The 26199-nt window shown below is 41.5% G+C and overlaps 2 protein-coding genes and 1 long non-coding RNA gene across 3 annotated transcripts; 2 read left to right on the top strand and 1 right to left on the bottom strand.

Annotated features, from left to right (window-relative positions):
- The first annotated feature begins 434 nt into the window (after nt 1–434).
- Nucleotides 435–5890, top strand: LOC112250033 (cannabinoid receptor type 1A-like). Its single transcript, XM_024419853.2, has 2 exons — nt 435–691; nt 2672–5890. Exon 2 carries the CDS (start codon nt 2722–2724, stop codon nt 4126–4128), a length of 1407 nt encoding a protein of 468 aa, XP_024275621.1. The 5' UTR covers nt 435–691; nt 2672–2721; the 3' UTR covers nt 4129–5890.
- A 10757-nt stretch (nt 5891–16647) lies between these two features.
- LOC112250032 lies at nt 16648–23111 on the bottom strand. Its single transcript, XR_002953474.2, has 3 exons — nt 22752–23111; nt 18873–18991; nt 16648–18750 (listed from the first exon to the last, which is right to left on the bottom strand). It is a non-coding gene; the product is annotated as an uncharacterized LOC112250032 (long non-coding RNA).
- A 263-nt stretch (nt 23112–23374) lies between these two features.
- LOC112250031 (akirin-2) lies at nt 23375–26187 on the top strand. Its single transcript, XM_024419852.2, has 5 exons — nt 23375–23892; nt 24574–24717; nt 24933–25070; nt 25160–25231; nt 25346–26187. The coding sequence occupies exons 1-5, from the start codon at nt 23715–23717 to the stop codon at nt 25354–25356; spliced, it is 543 nt and encodes a 180-aa protein (XP_024275620.1). The 5' UTR covers nt 23375–23714; the 3' UTR covers nt 25357–26187.
- Nucleotides 26188–26199: the final 12 nt, after the last annotated feature.

Below are 26199 nucleotides of genomic sequence, written 5' to 3'. Positions count from 1 at the left end.
AGATCACTCACTGGTGGGATTCAAATGAGCTTGTTTAAAGCAATATTTTAATTGGAAAAATATAGATAAGTAGCCTAATGAACAATAAGTTCAAGCAAGTTAAATTTAAAGAATATTATAGAATGTAATGTTTCATTATAACACATCAAAGACATTGAAATATTATATTTTGCCTTATACAAGCTTATCCGTATGTGAACCTATTTGAGCCCTAATGCACTGAACCTGTTAAAGTACCTGTATGTGCAGCTATCGTTTTGTCCAAGTGCAAAATTCGTTTATTGTGTATGCATGTTCCCTTGTTCTTACAGTTGAAGGCTGCTTTGGGGTTGGCTATATAAATCTATGGAGAGCGCGTTTCGCAGCACGTGATGTGGCTTTCGAAAGTGATGCTTCATAAATATGCACACACAGAGAGAGACTTCAGACATCGCAGCAGCCGCAACTTAGGTCCACTGCGGGAGGCGCACATGAGAGAGCAGATGCCATTCTGAGCGCCCATCAATAAACCGTTTTAACCAATGAATAACTAGATCGTTAGACAAATATATTTTCTATATAATTGTAAATGTTTTAACGTTCCTTGTTTTAATGATTACATTTATAGTTCTTTTGTCAGGTATTACGAGTCAAGGTTGGATTAATGGTTGGATACATTTTGGGTGGAGGGACCTGTGCGAGCAATGTGAAGGTAAATACTTTTTATTAGGTTATTATAAACTCTTTATGTGTTCTAATCAGTGCCCGACTTCGGCAGGAGCCCACTGGAGCCGAGGACTGTGGCACTTCAAATGTTCTACTGCTTGAGTTCATGGACATCTTAGAATATTAGCTCAAAAGTATTTCAGAGTTCCTGCACCTACATATAAACGGTGCCGGCACTCAAAATGAGTTTTTCATTCATTTCACCGTACAAAAACGAGAGGCTATTGTGGGCTATAGCAACGGCATCGAATTGTAGATCTATAATTGAGGAAAAATAACCCATTAATTAATGTAAAAAATAAATGCGAAACCTAATTAACAAATAATACATGCTGGTCTCGTAGACTAGACGTAACATAGTGAAAGTAAAACCCGAAAACCTCAAATTAGTATGATATGTTACATTTGGTATGTTTACATAAAACAGAAGGTTACTTAATTCCAAAACGAAAGGAGTGTGGTTGGTCAGGATGGAAGGGTGTCCTATAACGCGAACTTCTAGTAACCTGAAGGTTGCGCGTTTGAATATCATCATGGACAACTAACATTTCAGCAACTTTTCTACTACTTACTACTTTTTAGCTACTTTGCAACTACTTAGCATATTAGCTAAACCTTTCCCTATCCTTAACCCTTTAACCTAACTCCTAACCTTAAGGTAAATAAATGTTTATTCCCTTTTAGATAACAGTATAATACCCCATCAGCTTCGGTTTGATTGCACCCGTGCACCATCCTGTGGCTACTGCTAAACATGAGAATGACTGTAAAGGGAATGTATAACAGGAGCTCCGACATAGCCTAGCTTGGCCAAACGTGAAGAAAATAGACTGCCTCTTGTTACACATGAGTTATCTGATAGGAATGGAATTGTTCTCTCTGTGTGACATGCAGGGCAACAGCTAAGTAACAGTGAACTCCCTTTGACCATTCCTAATGGTTAACCTAAAAAAAATGGAATAAAAAGCGTTGCCCCTCATGCACCCCAAAAATCTGAGGAGGCACCAAGTACGTAAGGATGGCTGGAGGTGGTCCGGGAGTTGGAGAATTTCGATTTTTTTCAAACACCTGAAGCCGTTTTCCTGCCATATAGAGCTATAATCAATATGCTTAATTCTATGTAAGAAATATGTCAATTTTTCTGCATAGCTAAATTAGCTAAAATGTAATAATGAATTATAATTGTAAATAAAAAAAACTATTTTATTTATTTTTTAAACAGGACAAATCTTAGGGTCCATGTGCCACTGTGTTTTAATGATTATGACACCTCTGCTGATCATCATTAGACAATTCAAATTTTATAGAATTAAATATACAGGTAACTGCCAAAATAAAGGAAACACCAACATAAAGCGTCTTAATAGGGCGTTGGGCTGCCACGAGCCGCCAGAAGAGCTTCAATGCGCCTTGGCATAGATTCTAGTGTCTCAACGATTTTTCCATGAGAAATTCCATTTTTTGATGTTTTGTTCATGGTGGTGGAAAAAGCTGTCTCAAGCATTGCTCCAGAATCTCCCACAAGTGTTCATTGGGTTGAGATCTGGTAAGAGAGACACGCACACGCACACTTCTAGTCATGGTAACTAAAATCATGGGCAACTGGGCATTTTTATACATGACCCTAAGCATGATGGTACGTTAATTGCTTAATTAGCTCAGAAACCTGCTTTCAGTATACTTTGTTTCACTCATTTACTCATGTTTCCTTTATTTTGGCAGTTACCAGTTAGAAGTTTGTAATTAGAACACCCCGATGATTTTGCTCATTCAAGCAATGTGAGAAAAAGCCCAATCTAAATTATAGTTTAATTTTGGCAAATAATTTAGGATTAAATGCCATTTTGAAACAACAACTCTTTAACAGTTTAACTGTCATAAAAGGGCACAATTCTTGCTGTGCTTTCCAATTTCTCCTGTTCAATGTTAAGACATAAACACAAACATTTCTCTTATCATTTCATAGGTTAACCAGAGATCATCTTAAACCCCAGTGTTCACCTCTCAGGCCCAGTCATGAAGTCTGTGCTGGATGGTGTGGCAGACACCACCTTCCGGACTATAACCTCTGGACTGCTGTACCTTGGCTCCAATGATGCCAGCTATGATGACGCCACCATCAACACTGACTTCACTAAGGGTGGATTGTCCGTCCAGAAGCCTTTACCTGCTTTCCGCAGTAACTCTTTCCCAGACAAGGAACCTGGAGATGAAGAACTCATCCTAAAAGGCATTCCATTCTTCCCCACCAACGCCACAGACCTGTTTGGCAACAGTAGCGGCTTTGGTGATGAGGGAACCGGAATCCAGTGTGCGGAGAACTTCGTGGACATGGAATGCTTCATGATCCTGACCCCTAGCCAGCAGTTGGCTGTGACGGTGATGTCCCTCACTCTGGGAACCTTCACTGTGCTTGAGAACCTTATCGTGCTGTGTGTGATCCTCCAATCCCGCACACTGCGCTGCCGCCCCTCCTATCACTTCATAGGAAGCCTGGCTGTAGCCGACCTGCTTGGCAGCGTCATCTTCGTCTACAGCTTCCTGGACTTCCATGTGTTCCACAGAAAGGACAGCCCCAATGTGTTCCTCTTCAAGTTAGGTGGGGTCATCGCTTCGTTCACAGCCTCTGTGGGAAGCCTGTTTCTCACTGCTATAGACCGCTACATCTCCATCCACAGACCCCTGGCCTACAGGCGCATCGTCACGCGGACCAAGGCTGTCATCGCCTTCTGCGTGATGTGGACTATCTCCATCGTCTTCGCAGTGCTCCCTCTGCTGGGCTGGAACTGCAAGCAGCTCAACTCGGTCTGCTCAGACCTTTTCCCACTAATCGATGAGAAGTATCTAATCTTCTGGATCGGGGTGACCAGCGTGCTGGTCCTCTTCATCATCTACGCTTACATGTACATCCTGTGGAAGGCCCACCACCACGCCGTGCGCATGCTGAGCCGCACCTCCCAGAAGAGCCTGGTGGTGTACTCAGCAGACGGAACGAAGGTGCAAACCATGCGCCCTGAGCAGACGCGCATGGATATCCGGCTCGCCAAGACCCTGGTCCTCATCCTGGTGGTGCTGGTCATCTGCTGGGGCCCTGTGCTGGCCATCATGGTCTACGACTTGTTCTGGAAGATGGATGATGATATTAAGACAGTGTTTGCTTTCGCCAGCATGCTCTGTCTGCTCAACTCAACAGTCAACCCAATCATTTACGCCCTGAGGAGCAAGGACCTGCGACACGCCTTCCTCAGCTCATGCCAGGCATGCCGGGGCAGTGCCCAGCAGCTGGACAATAGCCTGGAGTCTGACTGCCAGAGCAGGCACATCGCTGCCAACAGGGCTGCAGAGAGCTGTGTGAAGACCACTGTGAAAATAGCCAAAGTGACTATGTCTGTCTCCACTGAGACATCTGCAGAAGCTGTTTAGCTGGTCACCATCATGCCACAGCGATATTGTGCAACTCATCTGTTTCAGAGGAAACTTTCTCACAAGGTGGTGGACCTTCCACAGGATGTAATAAATTACACAAATCGCTATAAACGCTTCAACGGTTCATTACTTCATTGTTTTATGTTTATGAGGTGTGCTAGTATAGTGTTCTAGTGCCTAAGTGCCAAATTGATTTGAAAAGGTGATGAAGAGAGTGGATGGACTCAAAATGTGTTTGACCTATCCAAGACTGTCGTAAGTCTACTGCTGATCATATACTTAATGATGATCAAACTGTAGATAGTACTGATGGTGAATTCATGTGAAGGCTTAGTATATTTTTGTACTGTGAATTCAGGTTCTGAAACAATGATATCTTAATTCATGGGATAAGGGGCTACTGAAGTTTTTGATTAGAAGTATGTGTTATCAAGATGTCAATATGTGTACGTACCATAAAGAAGACAAATCTTTGAGGCTTTGAGCAGCCAGAAGAGGCATTGACTTTGTCCAGGCATCATGTACAAATATACAGTATGTTTTGTGAATAGTTTACATTAATTTACATAAGGGTATAACTTTAATATGTATTTATTTAAGATATGTACGATTCATAAAGCAACAGAGTTACTCATGTATTTTCTTTTTGTACCTGTCTGAGTTTATTATTTAATACAGAAATAACCGAGGCTTAGGATAAATAAAGCCTGACCTGACTTTGTGTAGACAGCTCCATTGATTGTTGGGAGTCATCTTTCATACAGAAGCTGGATGAATCTGAAAACCACATTGTTCAATTTAATGACATCAATTTGTCATTTGAAGCCATAATAAGCTCATCTGCAAGATGTGTTTAATAAGCCAAAAATCTACAATGGAATTCTCTGTAATGTAGGTACTGACAGACTGATACGTAACTCCTCCCAACAAAAAAAAATGACATTTATTCTGCCTTTCACTTCTTCCTCTCTACTCTTGGCTATAGTAGTATTTTTTCAATAAAAATGAATGTACACCAAACAATTGTACAGTGTTACATACAATGCAGTTCTGTAAAGTGGTGGCCACACTACCATAAAAATCATGCCATAGATTAAATTCAGATGATTTAAGTGGTTTTCATTCAATTCAGTACATTTGTGAATAACCTTACAACTTGATAAAAACAATGTCAACCTTCAATCTTATCAAATTGTTTCAGTGTTACCGTCAATAAATCTAATTTAGCACTATTGATGCGGATTCTTTTGATATTTGAGGAGACAACAGCTACCCTAGAGCAGGCCTAGAGCTCAGCTTTTGGATTAACTAAAAAATAAAGATAGCCTGTTAACTTTTTGGTTTTCTGAGTACATTTTTATCAAAAGCAAGCCTTTCATTATAACTGACAATATGTTAGAATGGAAGTTATACTGTGTATGCATTGTATGGAAATGAGCCTTTTACAAGTGTTGATGAAAATGTCATTTTCAATTAGATTATATAGGAATTTTAATCTAGAACTATGACTCAGTTAGCACAATTGTTCTTTAGACATTTATCTTGGTGTTAAACTACTACTGACAGCTGTTTACCAGTGTGCTTTGCTGCCTCTTGTATTGTTGAGTGTTGAAGATCAAATGTCAGCTGTCAAGTGGCTTCTGTACAGTGGTGGCATCTGAGGATTGTCTGTGGAAAAAAATAATCTGCAGGATTCTTTTTCTTCCGTATTGCAATGTAATGTTTCCAAGCTTTTGAATAAAGTCACAGCTGGTTATGATGTCTGCTGACCATGTTCATTTTTATTTGGTGAATAGTTGTAAGTACAGTGTGTTCAGCTTACAAAAGGCAAGAAAATCACAATAGAACTACTACTACTACTAAAACTGTAGTAGCGGACACCTAGGTCATGTTTGAACAACATGCTTCCTTCCTTCCTTCCTCCCTCCTTCCTTTGAAGTAATCTTTGATAACATGGTGTTAGATCTAACACAAAGAAGTGTAAGCAATACACCCATATAGCTTCTACACCTACACCAATCAAGTCAGATGTGTTATTACTCCATCTCAAAATGGCTGGAAGGAAAGACACATCATCTTTTCTTTTCCAGGAATGGAAGGGAAGCAGTGATTCCTGAAGCTGATTCTCGCCCTCTTCTGGACTAAATACAACACTGCCCTCACATTCATACAGCATGGGAATTTCCCAACAACTCTTCATTGTCCACATTATAGGCCTTTTTGGAAGATGGTTTATCAGAACAATCCTGCAGGGTGAATGAATAATGATACTATGGCCAAATACAGGGCCGGGGGTTTGTATGTATAATGCATCTCAGATTAAAAATTAGGTCCCACTGTCCATGTAATCTCATTCATTGTGATCTAAAAGGTCAAAACCGATCCTTAATCAACTCTCCTACTCTGAGACTCTTGATACATATAGGGCCCTCTACATGGGACTTTGAACCAGTGCTATTAGCACTGCTATACCTTGTCTGTTTATAGAACAGTTCAGACTTACAGCTGAACAGAGACATATGACAGAGGCAATGTTATGACTCTGATTTAATAGGATGTCAGTTCAGTTACATCTGAACATGGACCCATGGACAAGCAAATGACATCTAAGTAGAGAAGGAAGTGCACCTCAAACCCAATGGGGCCAGTCCTAAACTAAACTGAAAGTATGTAGCCTACTACTGACATACATGGGAATGTCCTACATAAGAAAGACACATTGAAGGAATATTGAACTATTCTCCAATCATTTGAAACGGGGGATGAGCTGTGGGATGAGCTGTTGAATGAGCTGTAATAGCCTAATATATCTCCTGGAAACTTCATGATGCTTTTTCCTGCTGGTAAATTAATCACATTGCAGGACAGGGCCAGTTTTCCCAAAAGCATCTTAAGGCCGAGTTCCTCGTTAGAACCTTGGTAGCAACATCAATTATCTGAGCGGTTTCCAAAAGCCATCCTTATTAAGGTTGCACTTGTAAACGCTCGTAATCCAACGCCTGCCTCAGACCAATAGTAGAACAGTTAAGTGCATCATTAAATGTTTTTTTGCCCCCCTGCAAATCAAATCAAATCAAATGCATTACTTAAAACCTAAATTTTCGCCTGAAATGACATACCCAAATCTAACTGCCTGTAGCTCAGGACCTGAAGCAAGGATGTGCATATTCTTGATACCATTTGAAAAGGAAACACTTTGAAGTTCGTGGAAATGTGAAATTAATGTAGGACTAGGATAATATAACACATTAGATCTGGTAAAAGATCATACAAATAAGAAAACATTCCTTTTATTTTTTGTTCCATCATCTTTGAAATGCAAGAGAAAGACCAATATCTGATGTAGAAATCTAGGCGCAATTTAGATTTTGGCCACTAGATGGAAGCAGTGTATGTGCAAAGTTTAAGACTAATTCAATGAAGCATTGCATTTCTGTTCAAAATGTTGTATCAAGACTGTCCAAATGTGCCAGATTGGTTTATTAATACATTTTCTGTAACTGTGCACTCTCCTCAAACAATAGCATGGAATTCTTTCACTGTAATAGCTACTGTAAATTGGACAGTGCAGTTAGATTAACAAGAATTTAAGCTTTCTGCCTATATCAGAAATGTCTATGTCCTGGGAAATCTTCTTGTTACTTACAACCTCATGCTAATTATATTAGTCTACGTTAGCTCAACCGTCCCACTGGGGGGACACCGATCCTGTAGAGGTTTTTTAATACACAGATCTCAGCTACACATAGAATCACATGGTTAATCCATCTCTCTGTGACCGCGGATAACATCAGAACAAAAGATGACTACAAATCAAATCAAATGTTAATAGTCACATGCGCCGAATACAATACCTTACAGGTCCAAAACGATATCATAACCACCATCGATAAAAAACAGTACTGTGAAACAGTCTTCATCGACCTGGCCAAAGCTTTCGACTCTGTCAATCACCGTATTCTTATCGGCAGAGTCAACAGCCTTGGTTTCTCTAATGACTGCCTCGCCTGGTTCACTAACTAATTCTCAGATAGAGTTCAGTGTGTCAAATCTGAGGGCCTGTTGTCCGGACCTCTGGCAGTCTCTATAGAGGTGCCACAGGGTTCTCTGTATATATCAATGATGTTGCTCTTGCTGCGGGTGATTCTTTGATCCACCTCTACACAAATGACACCATTCTGAATACATCTGGCCCTTCCTTGGACACTGTGTTAACAAACCTCCAAACGAGCTTCAATGCCACACAACACTCCTTCCGTGGCCTCCAACTGGTCTTATACACTAGTAAAACTAAATGCATATTCTTCAACCGATCGGTGCCCGCACCCGCCCGCCTAGCATCACTACTCTGGACGGGTCTGACTTAGAATATGTGGACAACTATAAATACCTACAGTTGAAGTCGAAAGTTTACATACACCTCAGCCAAATACATTTAAATTCAGTTTTTCACAATTCCTGACATTTAATCCTCGTAAAAATTCCCTGTTTTAGGTCAGTTATGATCACCACTTTATTTTAAGAATGTGAAATGTCAGAATAATTGTAGAGAGAATTATTTATTTCAGCTTTTATTTCTTTCATCACATTCCCAGTGGTTCAGAAGTTTACATACACTCAATTAGCATTTGGTAGCATTGCCTTTCAATTGTTTAACTTGGGTCAAATGTGCGGGGAGCCTTCCACAAGTTTCCCACAATAAGTTGGGTGAATTTTGGCCCATTCCTCCTGACAGAGCTGGTGTAACTGAGTCAGGTTTGTAGGCCTCCTTTTTCGCTTACGCTTTTTCCATTCTGCCACAAATTTTCTATGGGATTGAGGTCAGGGCTTTGTGATGGCCACTGTTTCATCGGACCTGTGGACATTTCTCCAAAAATTACGATCTTTGTCCCCATGTGCAGTTGCAATCCGTAGTTTTGCTTTTTTATGGCGGTTTTGGAGCAGTGGCTTCTTCCTTGCTGAGCAGCCTTTCAGGTTACGTCGATATAGGACTCGTTTTACTGTGGATATAGATACTTTTGTACCTGTTTCCTGTTTTGTACCTGCATCTTCACAAGGTCCTTTGCTGTTGTTCTGGGATTGATTTGCACTTTCGCACCAAAGTACGTTCAGAACGCGTCTCCTTCCTGAGAGGTATGACGGCTGCGTGGTCTCATGATGTTTATACTTACGTACTATTGTTTGTACAGATGAACGTGGTACCACTTCTGACCCACTGGAATTGCGATACAGTAAAATATAAGTGAAATAATCTGTCTGTAAACAACTGTCGGAAAAATTACTTGTGTCATGCACAAAGTAGATGTCCTAACCGACTTGCCAAAACTATAGTTAGTTAACATCTTCTACAACCAAGCCATAAGACTCCTGAACATCTAATCAAATGGCTACCCAGACTATTTGCATTGCCCCCCCTCTTTTACACCGCAGCTATTCTCTGTTGTTATCATCTATGCATAGTCACTTTAATAACTATACCTACATGTACATATTACTTCAACTAACTGGTGCCCCCGCACATGACTCTGTATTGTTACCCCCCTGTATATAGTCTCTCTGTTGTTATTTTACTGCTGCTCTTTTATTTCTTATTCTTATCTGTACTTTTTTTAAACTGGATTGTTGGTTAAGAAGTCTCTTGGACCTAGACTTGGCGCTTCGGTACCGCTTCGGTACCGCTTGCGGTGCGGTAGCAGAGAGAACAGTCTATGACTAGGGTGGCTGGAGTCTTTGACAATTTTTAAGGCCTTCCTCTGACACCGCCTGGTATAGAGGTCCTGGATGGCAGGAAGCTTGGACCCAGTGATATACTGGGCCATTCGCACTACCCTCTGTAGTGCCTTGCAGTCGGAGGCCAAGCAGTTGCCGTACCAGGCAGTGATGCAACCAGTCAGGATGCTCTCGATGTTGCAGCTGTTAAACCTTTTGAGGATCTGAGGACCCATGCCAAATCTTTTCAGTCTCCTGAGGGGGAATAGGTTTTGTCGTGCCCTCTTCACGACTGTCTTGGTGTACTTGGACCATGTTAGTTTGTTGGTGATGTGGACACCAAGGAACTTGAAGCTCTCAACCTGCTCCACTGCAGCCCCATCGATGAGAATGGGGTGTGCTCGGTCCTCTTTTTCCTGTAGTCCACAATCATCTCCTTTCTCTTGATCACGTTGAGGGAGAGGTTATTGTCCTAGCACCACACGGCCAGGTCTCTGACCTCCACCCTATAGGCTGTCTCGTTCTTGAGGCAAATACAAAGTCGTTAATGTTTTTGCAATTGACAGACCTATTAACAAGCAACATACAAAAATATGCTTCAAATGAAAACCGATATGACTGCATTAAAATACACAGTAGGCTATAGGTGTTTTTAATCATATTGAAATAGATTTCATGTTCAATCAATTGAGTTCTATTTAGCTACATGTAGGCTACTTTCTGTGATTCGTCTCAATATGTTCCTTTTGTGTATCTTGCTCAATGATGTTCCAAATCAGTGATTTTGTGCATTTTTTTGTGTAAACATTAAAATAAACCACCTCAATATTTGCAGCCATAGGTGGTAATATCGCTCTATATGAGCTGATCCATCCTCAGTATTGTGAAATAATTAAAATATTTGAATTGAGAAAGCTGATCTGAGAGCAGCGCTCACTTTCTTTTGATCCTATCAGTATTGACACGTGCTCCAACGAAGCACTTAAGAGGCGTCCGCATGCTTCATGTATGAAACAGTTCAGAACAGTTCCTGCATATATTATGATGACATTTTGTGATGTCTTGGTCTTCGGAAAAAACGAAATTTGAATGTTCGTGCACTCATATTTTTTTCTTGAGGCAAGCCGAAATTCGGAGCCGAAGTCCATTCCCCTTCCTCTGTCATTGGTCAACAGTAGGGATTCTTCAATTTAGTATTTGTTGTCATTCAAAGATAGATACAGTAAAGAGGTCAATCGAGCCTTTATGCCCCTCAAACTCAACTCTGGACCTCGAAACCCGATCCGCTGCATTTTTTCATTGTTTCCCTCTAATACGAGACTGATTTAGACCTGGGACACAAGGTGTATGCAATTCATTATCAGGTAGAACAGAAAACCATCAGGATCCGGAACTTGTAGAGTAAAGAGTTGAGTACCCCTGCTCTATGCTATACTAAACGGAATATATGAATGGGAGTTTTTTTTAAATGTATTTGTGGAATATCTTTCCTTCTTAATGCATTTGAGCCAATCAGATGTCTTGTGACAAGGTGGGTGGATATACATAAGATAGCCCTATTTGGTAAAAGACCAAGTCCATATTATGGCAAGAACAGCTCAAATAAGCAAAGAGAAATGACAGTTCATCATTAGTTTAAGGTCAGTCAATACGAAAAATTTCAAGAACTTTTAAAGTTTCTTCAAATGCAGTCACAAAAACCATCAAGCGCTATGATAAAACTGGCTCTCATGAGGAATGGAAGAACCAGAGTTACCTCTGATGCAGAGAATAGGTTCATTAGAGTTACCAGCCTAAAAATTTGCAGCTCAAATAAATGCTTCAAAGAGTTCAAGTAACAGACACATCTCAACATCAACTGTTTAGAGGAGACTGCATGAATCAAGCCTTCATGGTTTAATTGCTGCAAACAAGCCACTACTAAAGGACCCAAATAAGAAGAAGAGACTTGCTTGGGCCAAGAAACACGAGCAATGGACATTAGACCAGTGGAAATCTGTCCTTTGGTCTGGAGTCCAAATTGGAGATTTTTGGTTACAACCGCCGTGTCTTTGTGAGACGCGGTGTGGATGAGCGGATGATCTCCACATGTGTATTTCCCCAAAGCATGAGGAGGTGTTACGGTGTGGGAGTACTTTGCTGGTGACACTATCTGTGATTTATTTAGAATTCAAGGCACACTTAACCAGCATGGCTACCACAGCATTCAGCAGCGAAACGCCATCTGGTTTGGGCTTAGTGGGACTATCCCGTCAGTTGAGGATGCCTGGTCATTCTTTAAAAGTAACTTCCTCACCATTTTAGATAAGCATGCTCCGTTCAAAAAATGCAGAACTAAGAACAGATATAGCCCTTGGTTCAATCCAGACCTGACTGCCCTCGACCAGCACAAAAATATCCTGTGGCGGACTGCAATAGCATCGAATAGTCCCCGCGATATGCAACTGTTCAGGGAAGTCAGGAACCAATACACGCAGTCAGTCAGGAAAGCTAAGGCCAGCTTCTTCAGGCAGAAGTTTGCATCCTGTAGCTCCAACTCCAAAAAGTTCTGGGACACTGTGAAGTCCATGGAGAACAAGAGCACCTCCTCCCAGCTGCCCACTGCACTGAGGCTAGGTAACACGGTCACCACCGATAAATCCATGATTATCGAAAACTTCAACAAGCATTTCTCAACAGCTGGCCATGCCTTCCGCCTGGCTACTCCAACCTCGCCCAACAGCTCAGCCCCCCGCAGCTACTCGCCCAAGCCTCTCCAGGTCCTCCTTTACCCAAATCCAGATAGCAGATGTTCTGAAAGAGCTGCAAAACCTGGACCCGTACAAATCAGCTGGGCTTGACAATCTGGACGCTCTATTTCTGAAACTATCCGCCGCCATTGTCGCAACCCCTATTACCAGCCTGTTCAACCTCTCTTTCATATCATCTGAGATCCCCAAGGATTGGAAAGCTGCCGCAGTCATCCCCCTCTTCAAAGGGGGAGACACCCTGGACCCAAACTGTTACAGACCTATATCCATCCTGCCCTGCCTATCTAAGGTCTTCGAAAGCCAAGTCAACAAACAGGTCACTGACCATCTCGAATCCCACCATACCTTCTCCGCTGTGCAATCTGGTTTCCAGCCGGTCACGGGTGCACCTCAGCCACGCTCAAGGTACTAAACGATATCATAACCGCCATCGATAAGACAGTACTGTGCAGCTGTCTTCATCGACCTTGCCAAGGCTTTCGACTCTGTCAATCACCATATTCTGATCGGCAGACTCAGTAGCCTCGGTTTTTCGGATGACTGACTTGCCTGGTTCACCAATTACTTTGCAGACAGAGTTCAGTGTGTCAAATCGGAGGGCATGCTGTCCGGTCCTCTGGCAGTCTCTATGGGGGTGCCACAGGGTTCAATCCTCGGGCCGACTCTTTTCTCTGTATATATCAATGATGTTGCTCTTGCTGCGGGCGATTCCCTGATCCACCTCTACGCAGACGACACCATTCTATATACTTCCGGCCCGTCCTTGGACACTGTGCTATCTAACCTCCAAACGAGCTTCAATGCCATACAACACTCCTTCCGTGGCCTCCAACTGCTCTTAAACGCTAGTAAAACCAAATGCATGCTTTTCAACCGTTCGCTGCCTGCACCCGCACGCCTGACCAACATTACCACCCTGGATGGTTCCGACCTTGAATATGTGGACATCTATAAGTACCTAGGTGTCTGGCTAGACTGTAAACTCTCCTTCCAGACTCATATCAAACATCGCCAATCGAAAATCAAATCAAGAGTCGGCTTTCTATTCCGCAACAAAGCCTCCTTCACTCACGCCGCCAAACTCACCCTAGTAAAACTGACTATCCTACCGATCCTCGACTTCGGCGATGTCATCTACAAAATTGCTTCCAACACTCTACTCAACAAACTGGATGCAGTTTATCACAGTGCCATCCGTTTTGTCACTAAAGCACCTTATACCACCCACCACTGCGACTTGTATGCTCTAGTCGGCTGGTGCTACATATTCGTCGCCAGACCCACTGGCTCCAGGTCATCTACAAGTCCATGCTAGGTAAAGCTCCGCCTTATCTCAGTTCACTGGTCACGATGGCAACACCCATCCGTAGCACGCGCTCCAGCAGGTGTATCTCACTGATCATCCCTAAAGCCAACACCTCATTTGGCCGCCTTTCGTTCCAGTTCTCTGCTGCCTGTGACTGGAACGGATTGCAAAAATCGCTGAAGTTGGAGACTTTTATCACCCTTACCAACTTCAAACATCTGCTATCTGAGCAGCTAACCGATCGCTGCAGCTGTACATAGTCTATCGGTAAATAGCCCACCCATTTTCACCTACCTCATCCCCATACTGTTTTTATTTATTTACTTTTCTGCTCTTTTGCACACCAATATCTCTACCTGTACATGACCATCTGATCATTTATCACTCCAGTGTTAATCTGCAAAATTGTAATCATTCGCCTACCTCCTCATGCCTTTTGCACACAATGTATATAGACTCTTTTTTTCTACTGTGTTATTCACTTGTTAATTGTTCACTCCATGTGTAACTCTGTGTTGTCTGTTCACACTGCTATGCTTTATCTTGGCCAGGTCGCAGTTGCAAATGAGAACTTGTTCTCAACTGGCCTACCTGGTTAAATAAAGGTGAAATAAAATTAAAATAAATAAAATATCATTTGTTTTTCAATAGGACAATGACCCAAACACACCTCCAGGCTGTGTAAGGGCTATTTGACCAAGAAGGAGAGTGATGGAGTGCTGCATCTGCAATCACCCGACCTCAACCAAATTGAGATGGTTTGGGATGAGTCGGACGGCAGAGTGAAGGAAAAGCAGTCAACAAGTGCTCAGCATATGTGGGAACTCCTTCAAGACTGTTGGAACAGCATTCCAGGGGAATATAAAATACATTTGGATTTGTTTAACACTTTTTGCTACTACATGATTCCATATGTGTTATTTCATAGTTGTCTTCACTAATTATTCTACAATGTAGAAAATAGTAAAAATAAAGAAAAACCCTTGAATGAGTAGGTGTTCTAAAACTTTGGACCGGTAGTGTACATACAAACCGTATACACACACTCACTCACACATGCTACATTGACACTCCCACACACATTCACACACTTTGACACTCATAAGTAGCTGCTGCTCTCTGTTCTTTATTTTAAACATTATTACCTATCCTGATGCCTAGTTACTTTACCCTGCCTTCATGTACATACACAATATATACTAAAGTATGTGGACACACCTTCAAATTAATGGATTTGGCTATTTCAGCCACATCCATTGCTGACAGGTCTATAAAATTGAGCAGAACCATGCAATATCCATAGAGAAACATTGATAGTAGAATGGCCCGTACTGAAGAGCTCAGTGACTTTCAACGTGGCACCGTCATGGGATGCCACCCTTCCAACAAGTCAGTTTGTTACATTTCTGCCCTGCTAGAGCTGCCCCAGTCAACTGTAAGGCCTGTAAAGTGGAAACGTCTAGGAGCAACAGCGGCTCAACCGCAAAGTGGTAGATCACACAAGCTCACAGAACGGGACCGCCGAGTGCTGAAGCATGTAGTGCTTAATAATTGTCTGTACTCAGTTGCAACACTCACTACCGAGTTCCAAACTGCCTCTAGAAGCAACATCAGCACAAGAACTGTTCGTCGGGAGCTTTATGAAATAGGTTACCATGGCCGAACAGCCGCACACAAGCCTAAGATCACCATTCGCAATGCCAAGCGTCAGCTGGAGTGGTGTAAAGGTTCTCTGGAGTGATGAATCACTCTTCACCATCTGACAGTCCAACGGTCGAATCTGGGTTTGGTGGATGCCAGGAGAACGCTACCTGCCCCAATGCATAGTGCCAACTGTAAAGTTTGGTGGAGGAGGAATAATGGTATGGGGCTATTTTTCATTGTTTGAGTTAGGCCCCTTAGTTCCAGTGAAGATAAATCTTAACGCTACAGCATACAATGACATTCTAGATGATTCTGTGCTTCCAACTTTGTGACAAGAGTTTGTGGAAGGCCCTTTTTTGTTTCAGCATGACAATGCCCCTGTGCACAAAGTGAGATCAATACAGAAATGGTTTGTCGAGATAGGTGTGGAAGAACTTGACTGGCCTTTACAGAGTCCTGACATCAACCCTGTCGAACACCTTTGGGATGAATTGGAATGTCGACTGCGAACCAGGCCTAATTGCTCAACATCAGTGCCCAACCTCACTAATGCTCTTGTGGCTGAATGGAAGCACATCCCAGCAGCAATGTTCCAACATCTAGTGGAAAGTCTTCCCAGAAGAGTGAAGGCTGTTGTAGCTGTTTCGCTCACATAGATGCTTTCTCAGGTGACATGTAATAGTTTCAGAAGCGAGGTGTAACGTTCGTCTTCGTCCTCCTCTGACGAGGAGAAAGAAATGTCAGACCAATGCGCAGCGTGGTAAGTGTTCATCCTTTTAATAAACTGAACACTAAAGACAACGTAACAAAAGAGCACAAACGAAACAGCTCCGTCAGGTGCAGCACACACTAAACAGAAACTAATCACCCACAACTCAAAAGTGAAACCAGGCTACCTAAATATGGTTCTCAATCAGGGACAACGATAAACAGCTGCCTCTGATTGAGAACCATACCAGGCCAAACACAGAAATCCCAAAACATAGAAAAAAGAACATAGACAACCCACCCAACTCACGCCCTGACCATACTAAAACAAAAACATAATAAAAGAACTAAGGTCAGAAAGTGACACGAGGAAGAAGCAAGCGAGGGGGCTCACTCTCGCCAAACTGTCCAGAATAATCCCAATGCGTCTCTATGGGCATAATATGCAGACCTAAAATTGTCGCCGGCCTTCCCGCTTTTTGGACAAAGACTCCCATTATTAGGGCGGAGACATGAGTATCTCGTCATTATATACAGATCTATGGTTTCAGCCTCTTGCGAATTGGAAAGGAAAGTTAGCGGATGCACAGTGCACTGTTAGAATGCTGGACTCCCCTAAAGTAATTTGATGTTTTGCCAAAATTATATAATTACTCCTGTCTAAATAAAATCCTTCTTCAAAATAATCCTCCTTCAAAATAATTCACCCGCGATCATAGCTTCTTTTTTCATAGCTGTGGATTGTTTCAAATCCCAAGTGTGTTGGCCTATGCCTATTTGGGAGCAGTGGTGAAACTAGAATTTTATACATGGGGTGGCCAAGGCTAGTTCAGGGAGACCAGGACAGAAAATGTGTGTGTAACCCTAACCTGGCATCTAACAAGCATGAATGAATCCTATGATTGCTGATTAGAGGTAGAAGTGATAATTCACTTAACCCCGGAGTTCTTCAATGTGGCAGATCGTGTGGTCCAAAAGGGTCACTTCACTAGAATTCTTTAACATACTATGAATAGTCCGTGTCTCTACCTCAGAACTGCAGCTCAATTTCTTTCTTTCTCTCTCACACACACATGCACACGCACACGTACTGTACTCACATACTGCAGAGACTTGAGTCACTGTTTTCATGAATATATAATCTGTGTCTACGTGTTCAACATCAAAATATTTTCAGAAAATAAAGCTCAAGCCCCAAGGAGATAAGATAGCATTTGTGTGTTACATAAATTCCATAGTTAATTTACTTTATTTTTTTAACACTGCAATTTGACATAACAGGTATCCATCAGAAATGGACTTGAAAATTAAAATAATTTTGGTGTCCATCAATATTACAAACTTACAGTATCATATTTAATGCTCATATATATTATGTTTACTAATAGCAAAGAAAAGTTTTGGAATTGGGCTAATCAAGACCAAATGAAATCTGTGACATGCTACCTTTGGAATTTATCATTTTAAAATGTCAGTGTACTAGATAGTACACAGTGCGGGTTTTAATCATGACCAGAGGGACCGCCTAAGTGCCAAATTATCCTAGGTAGATTTAAAACAGCATAATTCTGCAGTTCTGGTGAGAACTGGCTAAATGTTTCACAAACATGTTGAGGGAGCATGCCCGCCTTGACTCAACACTGAGAATTCCGAGGTGACTTAACCTGTCATCAACCATTGTTGTCTTAAGGTGGGTTTTAATCCGTTTTAATGCTAAGAAGCTTCTCTCGCAATAAGCACTGCTGACTGGTGTAAACAACAGAAATCTTACAAAGTCGAAATAGCCCATGGAAGACCTCTTTATAAGGTTCTAGAAACACAACAAAGTAAAGAAGAGTAGACAGTCTGTCCCTTCCACTTTTCTCTCTCCTATCAAGAAGCCGCTTGGTGTGATGAACCTCATGTTTGAGGTCCTCTAAATCTGACTCAAAGGTCTGAGCAAAGGCAAACAGAGGCTCATCATTCAAGAATGTTGTACTCTTTGGGTTGTGAGACTGGACCCCTTGCATTATCTCGCAATTCTTCTTTGAAAAACGTCTCTGCAGCTCAGCTGTGAGACTGTCAAGCACCTGATAAAAGAGAGCTCGTTGGAAGCTCTCACCATCACTTTGGTCACTATTTTTCTGTCCTACAGTGCTCATCACCAATGATTTGTAAAATCTTAAGCTTGTTTTAGGCTGTATTTTACACACTGTTGTATACTTATTTTGCAGTGATTCTCTGCCTTCGAATGGAGCTTAAACCCAGAATCTTTAAACGTGACCTTTTTCCAGTTACAAAAACCTGACTGTAATGTGAAGGCAGATTCAGGTGTATTGGGCAGAGACAAATGCCTACAGGCGAAACAATAAGTTAAATCTTGATTTACAAAATATTCAGGCCATGAATTGTCCTTATACCAGGAGCTGTTGAAAGCCCTTTTCCTAGTAGTACCATGCTGAGTTCTGGGAAATGTTTTCAAACACGACTGTACAGGACCCTCTTCTCTGGATCTTGAAATGTCTGAAATACATGTTAAATAATGTGTCATATCTCTATGGAAATGTATAATTAAGGGATCCACAAGATTAGATACTAACAGCTGCTAACTAAAATGTGTAGTTTAAAGTATAGGCCTGGCCTACCATTGGGTCCTTTTGGAACAGCATATCTGGTGCTTGACGCAGTTGCAAGGGGCTCGATGACATCTCCTGGCAGCTCTGGCTCACTGTCTTGCTCAGAGCCAGAGGTCTCTGTGGCATCCCTTGATACATCAATTACATTAAAATAACACAAGAACCATTAGTGTATAATAAAAATGGCACAGCCATCAAAACAAAAACACACATGAATCATCAACCATCATTTTAAAGTGAGGCTTAATCTGACAAAATGATCTATTACAAACTGAAGCTAAACTTAAATTCTGAACTGGGCATGTGACTGACTGTCTGGTAGATGGTGGTGGTGGTGGTAGACTGGTCCTTGTGAAGTCTGACCACACCCAGCTAGGGAGCTGCTCTGGGGTCCAATAGTGATGCAAGGGCTGGGGTCTGTTTGCACCTGATCTGCCTGTTTGTGCTTCTTTAAAAATAAGTCTGATATCTCTCCCTTTCTTTTCATGTTTAATTGACACTGCAAAAAAAAGACAGTCTATGGTTACATCTAAGCATCCAATTACCCACATTTTTGTCCAATCTCAATCCTGTTAAGGAGGCTGAAAATTTTTGCAGCTTTTTGTTAAAAATCGCGCAAAATTTCAACGTCCTGCTACTGTCACGCCTTGGTCGTAGTATATTATGTTTGTCTTCATTTATTTGTTCAGGCCAGGGTGTGACATGGGTTTTTGTGGTGTGTTTTTGTCTTGGGGTTTTGTGGAGTGTCTAGCATAGTCTATGGCTGCCTGAGGCGGTTCTCAATCAGTCAGGTGATTCTCGTTGTCTCTGATTGGGAACCATATTTAGGTAGTCTGGGTTTCACTGTGTGTTTGTGGGTGATTGTTCCTGTCTCTGTGTTAGTTGTCACTAGAGAGGCTGTATAGGTTTTCGCGTTACGTTTGTTGTTTTGTATTGTTTGTTTGTTCATTTTCATTAAAGAACATGAGTAACCACCACGCTGCATTTTGGTCCGCTCCTCTTTCAACAGACGAACGCCGTTACAGCTACTCATGCCAGGAATATAGTATATGCATATGATTAGTATGTGTGGATAGAAAACACTCTGAAGTCTCTAAAACTGGTTAAATCATGTATGTGACTATAACAGAACGTGTGTAGGAGGCAAAATCCCAAGGAAAACTGTTCACAAAAAACACAAAAAAAATATCCCTCCGCCAGTCTCTGTATTGTCTATGGCAAGGGAAAATAGATAGCGTCCAGTTTACAATGCCTACAGCTTCCACACGATGTCGCCAGTACTGGCAATTGTGTTGAAGTTTATCCTTGGTTAGATGAGGAATAGGCACTTCCTGTCTTCGGGTACACCAGAGGAAGTTATGAAAGGGAGAATATGGACCATGATTTCAAGACTTGCTGCTATCGAATACAGATCGCCCCGTGATCAATTTGATCGATTATTAACGTTTACTAATACCTAATGTTGGATTACAAAAGTAGTTTGAAGTGTTTTGTCAAAGTTTATAGGCAACTTTTTTAATTAAAAAAAATAACGTTGCGTTTTTGAAAGCAGTTTTTTCCTGATCAGACGGGCTTCATAAATGGACATTTTGGGTATACATGGACGGATTTAATCGAAAAAAAGACCCAATTGTGATGTTTATGGGACATATAGGAGTGCCAACAAAGAAGCTCGTCAAAGGTAATGAATGTTTTATATTTTATTTCTGCGTTTTGTGTAGCGCCGGCTACGCTAATTATTCTGTTTTACGTCCCCTTTGGGTATTTCGGGGGTTGCATGCTATCAGATAATAGCTTCTCATGCTTTCGCCGAAAAGCATTTTAAAAATCTGACATGTTGGCTAGATTCACAACGAGTGTAGCTTTAATTGAGTACACTGCATGTGTGTTTTAATGAAAGTTTGAGTTGTATCGAGTACTATTAGTTGTCACTCTGAAATTTCCGCTGATGTTGATCCCTGTACAGGGCTGCAGCCCTAATTAATTACAAATCCCCATTATCATGACTACCTTAAAATCAACTACCAGCCTAAATTACAAGTCAGATCATGGCTAACGTTAGCCCTAGTCTGCAGTAAGTAATTTATCTAGCTATAATTTCTTACACTTTTTTTACGATAGCAAACAGGCTGTCTGCAAATTGTGGTAATCTTTTGAGTAACGTTAACAGATTGATAATAAACAATTGTTCGTTTTGAGTTCAAGTAAGAAATTCTAACTGAGTTAATGGATTTTAAATTGCTGAATGTTAACTTTCTTAACACTGACAGCTGTAGCCTAGTAGTTACCCCACATTAGCTAAACATTCGTATACTGTAACTTACAACACTGCACTGTATATGCGTGTATTACTAGCACAGATGTAAACATAATGTTAGGCTAACAGTCTGTTAACAGTCTGTTAATGGAGCCAAAGGTAACGTTAATTTACACATCAACTCAACTTTCGTAAAAGCTGTTCAGGAAACCTAAACCTGATGCTAAACCTTAAAACTTACTACAAATATCATGCTTTTGCCAATCGCGAAAAAAGCTTGTGGAGCTGTGGAAATATTCTATCTTCTTCTTCTTCTGTATGTTATACTAATTATCCTGTATCTCGCAACCAACTAGAGCCGGCTCTTGTAGGTGAACGTTGGGAGGAGGCTCGCATACGTGAAGAGACGAATCTAGTTATAAAAATATTAAAACATTAATATATGAATAATCAAACGATTTAAATTAATATAATTAACTAATTCAAAGAACGAAAGAAGAAATACAATTATATTGTAGCGACCCGCACTGACAGCTGTGTGTCATGTGTTGTTAGGCTATTGGTTGTGTTGTACTTACTAGTAGTACCCAGTGTTCCCGGGCTCTGACATGCCAATCAACCTGCTATCTGCCAATCACGGGAATGCCTGGAATGTTCTCATACCGGGCATCCTGGTGGTTGGCGGAGTGGCGTGGAGGGGGGTTGGGAAGGGGGATGGAGCATTGGTTTTAAGACCAGGTTTAACTATTGTTCTTTCTCTTATGTCTGGGCTTCACAAGAGAAAGTCACTGTTGGTTTGTGGGGTATCTTTCATTTATTTGGCGTGGGCTACGGCCAAACAGTAGCCTGTGTAAAGTTGGGTTAATAAACCGTAAATTCGTAAACTCTATCCTCTGTCTGGACAATTATTCCTTTATGATCTAGTCAGGTCATTACAATATAGCCCTAAATGCTCAAGCGCACACACATTCGTTCTGACTGTCTGCTCAGACTAACAGTCTCACCTGTTGTTCCTGTCAATTAGAAACCCAATGTCAATCAATGAACCAAAGATGCGCGAGGGAGGGCCGAGCCAACTCACTCACACACTTAGCAGCCGAGGAGAGTGAGGAAAGACAGCTTTGAAAACAACAGCTGGAAAATGAGTCGGAAGCACAGTAGCATTTGAATAATGTAGACAATGTTAGAGCACAGTGTATAATTTGCCAAAACAAAATCTCATATAAAGCCGATTCTACGCACAACCTACACCAGCATATGCGAACTGTGCACCCAACTGTGAAGCTAGCTGTAGCGGAGCTTCGAAATATCATGATCTGATGATTCCATATATCCAGTGGAAACGTCATAAAAACAGCAGTCTGTCATGAGCCACTGGTGCTGGAAACTCTGAATAGGCTAGTTGATACAATTTTGCAAGTTCGCTAGGGACAAGTCAAGACAGATAGAAAGGGGTGCAGACAGGCAGAGTAGAGATATGTGTGATTGAAAGATCCATCACTTATCAGGATAAACAAAAACGTTATTATTGAAATTAAACTGTTCCACGAAAATGCGCATATAACAACAATCATAATTGGCACGTAGAAATGGTAGGATAAATTGTTATCTTCCACAAACTTGAAACTCACGAGCTGCATGTGGTCTTTAATATTAACACCCGAGGTCTCGTGAAAAAACGTGTCCACCTATGGAAATCAAAGGCCCATCCAACTGATTCGTTTCTAGCGGCCCTACTTGATTGTAGTCTAATTGGGTGGCCCAGCCTAACCGAAGCATGCACAAGCATTTAGAGACCGTTCTCATGGTGTTTTGTGATCTTCGGCCGTTGTAGGGAAGATACATCTTTAAAACACTTGTAAACCTAAATTACATCACTATCGGGAAACTGTGCCCTGAACAATCGAGAATAGGTCTACCACATAACTGTTATGTACAAGAACAATACAATTAAGTTGAATCCGATTTGCACATTCAGAAATGAGACCATCCTTTATAATGAACGGGGGACACCTTTTCAAACGTTCTGTTCTTGGTTAGTGATTAACTAATAGCTTTATTCAAATTCTTAATCGTTTGAACGTACTGGAGAATTTAAATTTGGTAGGTGGTTTTGGTAATCATGGTTTGTGGGGAATGTAGTGCAAAAGCCCAACTATTGGATATGAACGAATGAAAACTGTATGGCAAATATACTACATATACCAGCATAACAATCATTAATTGCGCATGCCCATTGGCTCAGAATTTGACGCCATGTTGGTTGTCATCAAGGAAAGAATTTGGCAACGACATTGGCAGAAGGAAATACGTGTCCGAATCTACTATCATCTGGTTGTATATAATAATTAACATAAAAGTATTGACTAAATTAATTTCAACTAACACTCGGCCATTACAGGGTCTGCGATTTGGATGATATTAAGACTCACATAGGCGAAACAACTACGCCATTTGTTTCTAATCTGAATTTTCCTTGAGGTAACGTTAGTCGGAGAAGAACGGCCCAGTCACAGGAACTCTGGTTGTTGTGCCCTCTGATAGCGAAAACCACAGCTTTCTCGTTTTTATAGCGAGAAGATATTGTGAACGGAATGGCTTGTGGGGCTACTTTGAAAAGGACTATGGATTTCGATCCATTGATTAACCAGGCGTCCCCCAAAAGGAGGAGATGCGCCCCAATGTCTCCAGCCGCGTACACCTCATCACCCCAGAAATATCTGCGTATGGAGCCCTCGCCATTTGGAGAAGTGTCGTCCAGACTCACAACCGGTTAGCAACATTTCATAGCTACTAGATTTGAGGCAGGCATGGGAATTTATTCATGAAATGTGTTGTTAGGGTACCTTCGTGTGAAGTTAACTGACAAATCGTTAGCTGGCTAGGAAAACTCAATTGGCTTAACGTTACAACTAGTAATTTACATACTGATAAGCTTGTAAACACTCTGCATGTGTTGGCTAGCTTGTGGTAGCGACAGACATACTAACTGTCCATAAATGTTGTTTGCTAGCTAGCCACTTAGCATGGCAGCTAGGTCGGTCATAAACCTTCAACCAACAACAAACTAAGCAAACTACTGTAGCTAACGTTAGATATTTTAAATGAGCATCATTTTACATTTAGCTGAAACACTTTACCAGCAACAGGATGATGCCATGTCACCATATTTTGGCAGTATAATACTCTAACATGGCTAGGATTGGCACACCCCTTCTCTCAAATGGCTGTGCACAGGAACTGCCTCGGGAGTGTTTGGGATTGTGTTCTCATTTGCTAGGGAAGTGGCTTACTAGAGTTTCTGCTTCTCTTAAATTAAGGTCATATTGTGGTTAATTACTTTAAGTATAACTACACTAACAAAGTATATTACTAGAGTATGTTGTGCAAATGATATTTGGAATAATTGATTAACTTGCCCTAACCAACTATTGCCCTTGTTCTCCAATCCAGAGCAAATCCTGCACAATATCAAACAAGAGTACAAACGGATGCAGAAGCGAAGGCACCTGGAGAACAGCATTCAGCAGACAGAGGTCTGTTGTCCCCTGGAGTCACAATCGCATAGCTCCATCCTTAGTGGATCCAGTCTGCCAGGTATGTCCAGTCTGCTTTTACTCAGGAAGGACATCAGTAAGAATAAAGACGGGTCTTCATCAACTGGATACCATTGGTTGTCCCACAACAATTTCTATCCCTTTTGTTAGCTTGCAGTTGTATGCCCCTTGGCTTCATTTAAATGTCAGAATTATTTTAGGGTAAGTGGTTTTGAGAATGTTCTCCCTGATAATATACTCTCATTCTCCATACAGGTACTATCTCCCCATCTAGAAAAGAGCAGCCTCTGTTTACCTTGAGACAGGTTGGGATGATATGTGAACGACTGCTTAAAGAACGAGAGGAGAAGATAAGGGAAGAGTATGATGAGATATTGACAACAAAACTAGCAGGTATGTCGGAGAAACTGTTTCTGTGACTTGTTTTCTGCAGAAGAAGGTATTGTACAATCCATTTGTCTGACCTTTCGCTCTTTCTGCAGAGCAATATGATGCTTTCGTTAAGTTCACTCACGATCAGCTAATGCGGCGATTTGGAGAGCAACCTGCTAGCTGTGAGTAACAAACTTTATCAGCGACATGCCTCTCCCGTCAATTCTGTACCATGCTGAATGTTAACCTTTGTTTCCATTAATCTGTATTTATAGTTGCTCTCTCTCCCTCTCCAGATGTTTCCTGAGTGAAACCCGATGTTTGATGGAATACCAGTTTCCCCATTTTTATTATCGCTGAAAACTCCTCAGCTGATTCTCTGCCAACTGTATTCTCCAGGGACTAAGTGGGTCTAGTTGAACTCGTAGCAGTGCCATATCTCCCCTGTGGGCACAGGCTGCCTCAAACTTCTGTCAGTGGCAACTACGTTCTCTTCGTCTGGAATTTGGTATGTGTCCCAGATGGCACCCAATTTCCTGTATAGTGCACTATTGATTACTGCCCATATGGCTTGTCAAAATTAGTGCACTATATAGAGGGAATAGGGTGCAATTTTGGATGAAGCCTTGGCCTGCTCCTGGCAACGCATATATGGACCTCTGCTACCTATTACTCTACCAGTGGCCTGTTTTCATTGCTGTATTGATATTTATTCAGGTTTTTTTCTGATGCCTTTTTTGTTAGTGACCTGCCATTCCCAACTCTGCTAGGCTTGTCGCAGATGTTTGCTCTTGCCAACTAGATTACTGTCCTTGTCAAGCCCAGACAATGAATAACAAGTTGGCATTATAGGCCAAACAGACTCGCACAGGCTACGACTCTTCTGCCAGTTTTTGTTCCAAAGATGCCACATTTTTTAGCAAATCAACATGCATCTTTGCAGGGGTGGTGGTCACTACAAAAGTGGATCAACTAAGGAAGCGTCTGGCCTAGACTCCAGAAGAGGACATCCTGGCCTTTTATCAGTTGTGGTTAGCTTGTACTGGTAAATGACTGTAGTTTTGCTTGACTTTTGTTCGCTATGTAGATTAATGGACTTGGGAAAAGCTAAATAATAAAAGCTATACATTAAAGGGTGTTCTGGTTTGAC

This window comes from Oncorhynchus tshawytscha, linkage group LG05 (assembly GCF_018296145.1).
Source record: "Oncorhynchus tshawytscha isolate Ot180627B linkage group LG05, Otsh_v2.0, whole genome shotgun sequence".
In the NCBI taxonomy this organism is placed as follows: domain Eukaryota; kingdom Metazoa; phylum Chordata; class Actinopteri; order Salmoniformes; family Salmonidae; genus Oncorhynchus; species Oncorhynchus tshawytscha.
This window is presented reverse-complemented; position numbering and strand designations above follow the sequence as displayed.